The sequence below is a fragment of the Mesocricetus auratus genome, unplaced genomic scaffold (assembly GCF_017639785.1).
Source record: "Mesocricetus auratus isolate SY011 unplaced genomic scaffold, BCM_Maur_2.0 Super-Scaffold_15014, whole genome shotgun sequence".
NCBI lineage: Eukaryota > Metazoa > Chordata > Mammalia > Rodentia > Cricetidae > Mesocricetus > Mesocricetus auratus.
The window spans coordinates 52,002,642-52,012,811 of NW_024429186.1; the positions used below are offsets into that span (position 1 = coordinate 52,002,642).

Here is a 10,170-nt window from a genome sequence, read left to right on the forward strand (position 1 = left end):
GTTGCTTATGTGAAGCTAAAAACTGCTTGGAATATAACTTCCGGAACTCTGTAAGGAGAAGTGGCTGTGATGTCACAAACCCCGAGGGAAACTTCTAAAAGAGAGATTTGTCCTAACAGGGTCTAAACAAGAAAGATGATGAATGAGTAAGGTGGGATCCAACAAGACGGTAGTAAAGAATGAAATAATTTATGAATTATTTTTTTCCGAAGCTCGGTAGAAAAACTCAATGAAGGAAGGCAAAAGCTTAACCACTGGGTACATTTATGATTCTTAATGATTAATTACTTGAACACTATAAATTTGGATATCATTCGCCACAGAAATGGAAAAAAGTGATGAACCTGAACAGTCTATCTCCTTGGGGAGGCAGGAGTTTAGAAGGAGAAGACGACCCAGCCAGCCAATGGTAGACAAGTCCCAGCAAACTGATGTGACAGAAAAAAAGAAACCTGTGGCTGTAGTACAACCTCCTGCCCCCAAAGCTACCACCAGTATTGGTAATATTTCTGGAAGCAAAAGCAACTACTCTGCAAAAGAACATGAGTCTCTTGGATTGTCTTCTCAACTTCAGCAAACTTGGATAAAGAGAAAGCATGGCATGGACATGACTGATAAGTCTCTGCAGACAGACACTTCTGTGGAAAAAGTGAAAGTCATGTTGACTGATAAAACACTTACCTGTGAAGAAACCGTAGCTGGTGTTGGAGAAACAGCTCCTGCAGTGGCACAGAGTGTTCCAGAAGCAGAGATTCCAACAAACAGACCCACAACTCATTTAATAGACAGATCTCAGCAGACCAGTTGTACTGGTGACTGGAGTCTGGTAAACATTTGCCAAAGAGATACAGTGGACAAAGAACAACAGACATACTTAAGTGAGTTAGAAATTACTATCATGCCTATGCCAAGTGGTTCCCTGATTAAGTCAAAGGAGGAAACAACACCTGGTGCACAAGGTTCCTTGTCTGAAGTAAATGGTTCTCTTGAAACAGAGGTACTTTCAACTGAAAAAGTCTCTGATGCCCAGATGCCTGTCACTGAAGGGAAGTTTTCTGGTGAAACCCAGGATCAACCAGCTGACGTGCTTTCTTCTGTTAGTGGTCTGTCAGTGGCAGGGGCTCCTTCAGATGAGACTTATGATCATCAGATTCCCCAAGGAGCTGAAGAGGCTTCTAAAGAAGTACCTGTGGAAGTTCAGTCACCACTAGATAAGCAAGCAGTAGAAGAGGTCTCTAAAGAAATTGCTATGGTGCTAGATGAGGAATTTCCTGTAGAAGAGGTCTTTGAAGGAGGCCGCCCTCCATCAACTGAAGACGTCTCTGCAGATAAGGCTACTGCAGAAGTGCAGCCTCCACCAACTGAGGAGGTTCCAACAGAAGATATCCCTGCAAAAGTTCCACCTCCACCAACTGAAGACACCCTTGTAGATGACACAACTGCAGAAGTTCCCCCACAACTTGAGGAGGCCCCTGAAGAAGTTCCACCTGCACCGGCTGAGGAGACCCCTGAAGAAGTTCCACCTGCACCGGCTGAGGAGACCCCTGAAGAAATTCCACCTGCACCGGCTGAGGAGACCCCTGAAGAAGTTCCACCTGCACCGGCTGAGGAGACCCCTGAAGAAGTTCCACCTGCACCGGCTGAGGAGACCCCTGAAGAAGTTCCACCTGCACCGGCTGAGGAGACCCCTGAAGAAGTTCCACCTGCACCAACTGAGGAGACCCCTGAAGAAGTTCCACCTGCACCGGCCGAGGAGACCCCTGAAGAAGTTCCACCTGCACCGGCCGAGGAGACCCCTGAAGAAGTTCCGCCTGCACCGGCCGAGGAGACCCCTGAAGAAGTTCCGCCTGCACCGGCCGAGGAGACCCCTGAAGAAGTTCCGCCTGCACCGGCCGAGGAGACCCCTGAAGAAGTTCCGCCTGCACCGGCCGAGGAGACCCCTGAAGAAGTTCCACCTGCACCGGCCGAGGAGACCCCTGAGGAAGTTCCACCTGCACCGGCCGAGGAGACCCCTGAAGAAGTTCCACCTCCACCGGCCGAGGAGATCCCTGAAGAAGTTCCACCTCCACCGGCCGAGGAGACCCCTGAAGAAGTTCCACCTGCACCGGCTGAGGAGACCCCTGAAGAAGTTCCACCTGCACCGGCTGAGGAGACCCCTGAAGAAGTTCCACCTGCACCGGCTGAGGAGACCCCTGAAGAAGTTCCACCTGCACCAACTGAGGAGACCCCTGAAGAAGTTCCACCTGCACCAACTGAGGAGACCCCTGAAGAAGTTCCACCTTCACCAGCTGAGGAGACCCCTGAAGAAGTTCCACCTGCACTGGCTGAGGAGGCCCCTGAAGAAGTTCCACCTTCACCAGCTGAGGAGACCCCTAAAGAAGTTCCACCTTCACCAGCTGAGGAGACCCCTGAAGAAGTTCCACCTCCACCAACTGAAGAGGGCCCTGAAGAAGTTCCACCTTCACCAGCTGAGGAGACCCCTGAAGAAGTTCCGCCTGCACCGGCTGAGGAGACCCCTGAAGAAGTTCCACCTGCACCAACTCAAGAGAGCCCTGAAGAAGTTCCACCTGCACCAACTGAGGAGACCCCTGAAGAAGTTCCGCCTGCACCGGCTGAGGAAACCCCTGAAGAAGTTCCACCTGCACCAACTGAGGAGACCCCTGAAGAAGTTCCACCTGCACCGGCTGAGGAGACCCCTGAAGAAGTTCCACCTGCACCGGCTGAGGAGACCCCTGAAGAAGTTCCACCTGCACCGGCTGAGGAGACCCCTGAAGAAGTTCCACCTGCACCGGCTGAGGAGACCCCTGAAGAAGTTCCACCTGCACCGGCTGAGGAGACCCCTGAAGAAGTTCCACCTGCACCGGCTGAGGAGACCCCTGAAGAAGTTCCACCTGCACCAACTGAGGAGACCCCTGAAGAAGTTCCACCTTCACCGGCTGAGGAGACCCCTGAAGAAGTTCCGCCTGCACCGGCCGAGGAGACCCCTGAAGAAGTTCCGCCTGCACCGGCCGAGGAGACCCCTGAAGAAGTTCCGCCTGCACCGGCCGAGGAGACCCCTGAAGAAGTTCCGCCTGCACCGGCCGAGGAGACCCCTGAAGAAGTTCCGCCTGCACCGGCCGAGGAGACCCCTGAAGAAGTTCCACCTGCACCGGCCGAGGAGACCCCTGAGGAAGTTCCACCTGCACCGGCCGAGGAGTTCCGCCTGCACCGGCCGAGGAGACCCTGAAGAAGTTCCGCCTGCACCGGCCGAGGAGACCCCTGAAGAAGTTCCGCCTGCACCGGCCGAGGAGACCCCTGAAGAAGTTCCGCCTGCACCGGCCGAGGAGACCCTGAAGAAGTTCCACCTGCACCGGCTGAGGAGACCCCTGAAGAAGTTCCACCTGCACCGGCCGAGGAGACCCCTGAAGAAGTTCCGCCTGCACCGGCCGAGGAGATCCCTGAAGAAGTTCCACCTGCACCGGCCGAGGAGACCCCTGAAGAAGTTCCACCTGCACCGGCCGAGGAGACCCCTGAAGAAGTTCCACCTGCACCGGCCGAGGAGACCCCTGAAGAAGTTCCACCTGCACCGGCTGAGGAGATCCCTGAAGAAGTTCCACCTCCACCGGCTGAGGAGACCCCTGAAGAAGTTCCACCTGCACCGGCTGAGGAGACCCCTGAAGAAGTTCCACCTTCACCAGCTGAGGAGACCCCTGAAGAAGTTCCACCTGCACTGGCTGAGGAGGCCCCTGAAGAAGTTCCACCTTCACCAGCTGAGGAGACCCCTAAAGAAGTTCCACCTTCACCAGCTGAGGAGACCCCTGAAGAAGTTCCACCTCCACCAACTGAAGAGGGCCCTGAAGAAGTTCCACCTTCACCAGCTGAGGAGACCCCTGAAGAAGTTCCGCCTGCACCGGCTGAGGAGACCCCTGAAGAAGTTCCACCTGCACCAACTCAAGAGAGCCCTGAAGAAGTTCCACCTGCACCAACTGAGGAGACCCCTGAAGAAGTTCCGCCTGCACCGGCTGAGGAAACCCCTGAAGAAGTTCCACCTGCACCAACTGAGGAGACCCCTGAAGAAGTTCCACCTGCACCGGCTGAGGAGACCCCTGAAGAAGTTCCACCTGCACCGGCTGAGGAGACCCCTGAAGAAGTTCCACCTGCACCGGCTGAGGAGACCCCTGAAGAAGTTCCACCTGCACCGGCTGAGGAGACCCCTGAAGAAGTTCCACCTGCACCGGCTGAGGAGACCCCTGAAGAAGTTCCACCTGCACCGGCTGAGGAGACCCCTGAAGAAGTTCCACCTGCACCAACTGAGGAGACCCCTGAAGAAGTTCCACCTTCACCGGCTGAGGAGACCCCTGAAGAAGTTCCACCTGCACCAACTGAGGAGACCCCTGAAGAAGTTCCACCTCCACCGGCTGAGGAGGCTCACATAGAAGTTCAACCTCCAACTCCTGAGAGATCTTCCTTAGAAGGTCTTCCCCTAGAAGAAGTTGTTATTCCACAAACTGAATAGACTCTTCTAGAAGGAATTTCCTGCTGAAGTTCAGCATTTACCACCTGAAATTTCTGCAGAAGAGTCTCCTGTTAAACAGACTTCCAAAACTAATGTGGTTCCTATTCAAGAGTTCCCTAAGCAAGAGATACCTGCTGAAGATTCACTTCTACCTTCTGAACAAACCCCTGAAGATAAGACTCTACTAAAAGAACATCAATTGTCCCCAGTAGCAGGTATCGCTGACAAAGAAGTAGAGTGTTCTGCTTTAACAGGTGATAGAAACCCTGAACGAACAGATCCTATTTCTGCAGATGTGTCTAGGACCAAGAATGAGTGATCTCCACTTTCAAAATAGAAGGTACCATTAAAATAGAGTTAAAGAACCCCTCCTCCTGAGATATAGCCAGGTTCTAACTTAAGCTAGCAACCATATTTTAGGAGATTCTAGAAGAGCATTCTTTAGAAAATGAGGTGCTATCTGGAAGAACTTTCATGGGCAGATTAAAGGAAAAGGATCCCAAAAACTGAGCATACAGGTTGAACAATGAATAAAAGCAGTCGCAGCTTAAAGTCCATTGTGTTACTTTCACTCAAATCTGTATCATGGAAAATAACTATTTTGAAATGAAGTAAATTTATGGTTGTCACTATTACTTAAAATAAGCTTTATATAGTACATCTATGGACAACAGTTGTTTATTCTGAAGCTCTTTACCACTCTGTTGCTTTTCTTTACAAGCAGAATAAATGACAGTTTCTTCCTTGAAAAATTCCTTGAGTTTTATTTGCACAATTCAACTTACATGATTTTTTTCCTTTGGTTATGATTCATCCTATCTTTTATTCTCTTTCCATTGACTCCTTCTTATACAACCATTGCTTTCCTGTTACAGCTGCTGTGGGAATCAGTGTAGATAATTCTCAGAAAGATAAAAATAAATCTAACAAATTACTCAGGCATACCACTCTTTAGAATATTCCCAAAGGATTCAACATCTTACTCCACATATTCATTGGTACTTGATTCACATTTAAAAATAGAAAATGAAAACAACCTATATGACCTTCAACTGATGAATGGATAATGAAAATATGATTCATATACACTATGAAATGCTATTCATCTGTAAAGAAAAATGAAATTATGAAATGTGTATTTAAATGGACAGATTGAGCAGAGATCATAGTGAATGATGAGGTAACTGAAATCCAGAGAGCCCAATGTCACACCTTTTCTCTCTGCTGAGGCACCTAGATAGAAATCTTTCTATAGTTACCTATAATAATTATAGAAAACATGAAAGTATAAATGAGTATTGTTGGGAGAGAGAGTGTGGAATAAATATAGAGAAAAATAGAAGGGTGCAAGTGATTTGTTTGCTAGCTTGGAGAAAAGGATTCCCATTAATGGGGTGGGAGAGATAAATACAAAAGGTATAGAAAGGTAAAATAAGAGTAAGTATGTCTGAAAAGAATCATAAGGAATCATACTATTTACTATACAACTACAAACTTCCATAATACGTGTAATTCTGTGTATAAATGAAATTTTACTATCTGGACTGACACTCCAAGAGTTAAAAGAACATCTGTAAAAGACCACAACACCCGGCATGAGAAACCTCCTCTCATTTGTTGGATAGGGTTGTCCAACAACTCAGCTTTCTGCTGAGCAGATGTCATGGTCATTGGATAAAAGAAAATTTTCCATGACTATTATTTTGCACATCCAGGTATGTGTGTTTGGCTCACTACAGTTTTGGGAAAGGTATACTAGAAAATACTAGAAATACATACTAGAAAACAGAAACAGACACAATTTTTAGTTTCAGATTTTGAAGTTTCAAGCATTTATGAAACATTCAGATGGTGATAACTATAAGTGACAGAATATTGAATAACAGAACTATTGTGATATAGCTAAAACAAAAAAGGTTCAAGGTGAATGATTTAGAACCTTTGGTGCAAGCTAGCGATGGAGAGTGAGTTTGTGATGCCCAAAGACAGAAAGAACAGTCTTGAACTAGAAATTGTATCATATTTAAAAAAAGGAAATTGTACCATAACTGGGGATTTTAGTGAAGTACAGCTGAGTTCTGGCACAAGACTGCTTATTTTAAAGCAAACCAAATCAAACTGGAAGTCATCCTAAGAAAATGTGTCATATAGTCAGACTTCAGCTGGCTGAGCTGAAGGTGGGTCACAGAGTGTTTGAATATATGGTGATTGAGTTAGATGAAACTTTATGCTCTCTCCAAGCTAAGACTGCTCAAATCCACAGTTGACTATGAACTGAAGGCCAGCATCCGTGGCTGCCAGTGGATCCTGCCTCCTTCTTCCCTGTGGCTTTATGGAGCAGCTGGCATCTGGATGATTTGTTTATTTTCTATGGCTACAGAACACTTGGCCTTCCCGTTGCTTATGAAGTATGACTCACTTATGGTGTCTAATCAGATGGCTGGAAGCCTGACACAGCTCGCTGTGTAGCTTCTCATCAGCATTGAGCTGTTCTGAAGTGCTTATGTCAGAAATATTAGCAGGAGTGTGCTTCGAGGCTGAATTCGTGCACTGAGGTATAATGAGGTCACCTAGGAAACAGGCAAAGGGTTGGGCATGTCATGGGCTCTTTTCTGCCTTTCTTCATTGACCTTATTAGATAGTATGGAAATGTTGGCGCATCTGAGCATAGCATCCAATGCAGCAGCTGAGAGAACTCTTTCTTCAGTATTCATAGAAAAGGGCAGATTTGATGACACTTCTTATTAACCACATGACATCAGGTTCAGGGCAGTGCCTCTTTAGAGGACACAAGTCAAGTTCTTCATCCCCTGAGGTAATCTTTTTCTTGATATTTTTAAATTTTCATCAAAATAAAATTTCACCATTTCCCTCTTTCCTTTCCTCCCTCCAATCCTTCCTGTACTACATTATGCTCTGTCTAGTTCATGACATCTTGTTCTTTGATTATTATATATACATGTGTATTTGTACATATAAGCATAAATATATATTTGTAGATGTATATTATATGTATATGTATACATAAGTGTATAAATGCAACTTGCTCAGCCTTCTTATTGTTGTTAGTATCTGCATTTCAGGGCTGACCACTTGCTATTGTATAACCAACTGAGGACTCATGCCTAGGAATACCATTTCTCCCTCTCTTAGTCGTCATTTAATTGGTATTATCTATTTGGCTTTTGACCTTTTCTTTCCTCTCTTAGTCATTCCATTCTCATGAAATGATGATACTGTCTTTGAAAGCCATATTCACAGATGCTAGCTTTTAAGATATCATTTGGACCAATTCCAAACATGTTCATGGTAAGAGTTATAAATAAACCATTGTCAAGACCCTGCCCTGAGTGAAATGACAGACTCTAGATATCCCCTATGTGGGAGGAAATGGCGATAGGGTGGGAGGCTGGGGGGGATAGAGAGGGGGTGCGGGAAGATGGGGAGGGAGAAGAAACTGGGATTGACATGTAAAACAAGCTATTTAAAATGAAAAAAAAAGAACATAGGTTCTCAGAAATTCTGATCAATGGCTCTAGAGCAGGTATGATGATTTTTATCTTAAACAAGGACTCCAGATATATTTTTAGGTTAGAAGTTTTCTTGTTAGAAGCACCAGGAGATACAGTTACATGAGTGGTTTAGGTCTCAACATATGTACAGAGTGAGAATCCCTAAAAAAGATTAGGGTATGTATAGTTTTAATTTTCCTAAAGGATGCTAATGTGCAACTACTAAATACTATTAAGCTTAACTATTAAGAATTTTACTTTAAACAAGGCTAACATCTTTCTTGAGTCTGCAGCTATGGCTTCTATCATCTGTCTTGGCTTTCCTTTACATCTAGGGAGAATAGTGATATTTTCAGACAGAGCCTTGATGCAGTCATCATCTACTGACGGTAGAGATTCAAGTTGAATTTAACCGAAACTATAACTTTTCTCTAAGCAGGGTTTCTCACCTTTCTACCATTAATATTTGTGTCAGGGAGTGTTGTGTATGTTGTGTATTGTAGGATGTTTAGCAGAGTCCTTGACATTAACCCACATCATGAAAACAACAGTGTCTCCAGTTGTTACAATGTTTCTAGACATTGATAAATGTCCCTGGGGATAAAATCACATCCATTTGAGAACTACTTTAAGAGATAAGAAAAAGCCCAGATCATAATTTAATAAAACTTAAAAAAGATCTTTGTATTCTATAAATTTACTTGAGCCCATCATATAAAACCACACCTGGGCACAATGCAGAGATCAAGAGATCATGGCAAGTCCAGCTGAACAGACAAATCTACTTTACAACTCCTTCAGTCTGTGGCTTAGGGAACATCACACATGAGGAGTGAAGATATTGTAAGGTTCAGAATACAAGGAAGTCTGCTATGAAACAGTCTCTGCAGGAAATGGCTGTACAAACAAGACTGGAACCTTGTTGAAATCAATGGACATGTTAACATGGAAGATGCCATCCCTACACTAAGAATTAAGACAACCATTGACTCCTTGGAAAAGGAGAATTAGTCTTTCCCATGTATAAGCCCTCATATTGGTTGTCCAATGCAGAGTGGTTATCCCTGAAGACATATATACAGGAACAGAAATGAACTCAGTATGATATGTCAATAGGTATATAAATACATACATATATATATATATTCTACTGAGTAGGTGGAGCAAGTTGCATTTATATGTTTTTGTATACACATATTTTATACACATATATATATTTTGTATACACACATGCATGCATATATACATATATTTATTATACATATATTCATGTATAAATACATACATTCTAAATATATGGTAGAACAGTATCATTTTATTTGCATATGTCAAAATTTGCTTTTCAAATAAAGTTTGACAAACTATCCATTTGTTTTAACCGCTGGATATATAAACATACATACATACATACATACATATATTTATGTATATATATACATATATATAGCTACTAATGGTAAAAGGGGATAATATGTATATAATGTCCTTAATTGGAATGTATATGTTTTCATTCAAAATTTCATAAATGAGTACTATATTTATATCATTTCCACCACACCATCTCTCTCTCCTTCAGCACACACACACACACACACACACACACACACACACACACAGGTCTATTCAGTGTTCTTCATATGAATATTAGTTTAGGGCTGACCAGTAGGACTGAATAAGCTATCAGATTTCTCCCACTGCACTGGTATATCTACTGGTGTTGTCATTATGTTGGTCTTGTTTAGGTGACCATATTGTTGAGATTTCACTGGTGCAGCTTCCCTGTCATATACAGAAGACATTTTCTTGCAATAGAAATTGTGGTCCTCTGGATCTTATATATATCCTTCTCTTCTTCTGAGAAGAGCAATTTTAATATCTCTTGCTAATTTTTAAAAATGCACCTTTGTGTTTGGGGAATTTATCACCATTGGTGAATTTTATGTCAGAACTTGCCACTTGTATGAACTCAACTGACAGGATATTCCTTTTCTCAGAGTAATCGAACTGTGAAGTGGAGCATGCCACTTCTGGTATTTGATAGGTTCCTAAAACCACTCGCAGATCTGGTAATTAAATGGAAGAACTTAGAATTAAAACAACAACAAAAACCCTATTACACTCATTATTGTGATTTGATTCAGAGAAAAGGCACAAACCAACTCA

General features: G+C 44.2%; 1 protein-coding gene across 1 annotated transcript; it reads left to right on the forward strand.

Moving 5' to 3' along the window:
* Positions 1–111: 111 nt before the first annotated feature.
* Fscb (fibrous sheath CABYR binding protein) lies at positions 112–5,047 on the forward strand. Its single transcript, XM_040743303.1, has 5 exons — positions 112–1,681; positions 1,790–2,698; positions 2,919–3,317; positions 3,650–3,949; positions 4,506–5,047. The coding sequence occupies exons 1-5, from the start codon at positions 326–328 to the stop codon at positions 4,812–4,814; spliced, it is 3,273 nt and encodes a 1,090-aa protein (XP_040599237.1). The 5' UTR covers positions 112–325; the 3' UTR covers positions 4,815–5,047.
* Positions 5,048–10,170: the final 5,123 nt, after the last annotated feature.

Bases quoted from the DNA above. Each gene is read 5' to 3' on its own strand.
- Fscb (XM_040743303.1), top strand. From the start codon at position 326: ATGGAAAAAAGTGATGAACCTGAACAGTCTATCTCCTTGGGGAGGCAG. The intron at 2,699-2,918 runs GAAGAAGTTCCA...AGACCCCTGAAG, and splicing joins CACCGGCTGAGGAGACCCCT to AAGTTCCACCTTCACCGGCT. The intron at 3,318-3,649 runs GCCGAGGAGACC...CCGGCTGAGGAG, and splicing joins AAGAAGTTCCGCCTGCACCG to ACCCCTGAAGAAGTTCCACC.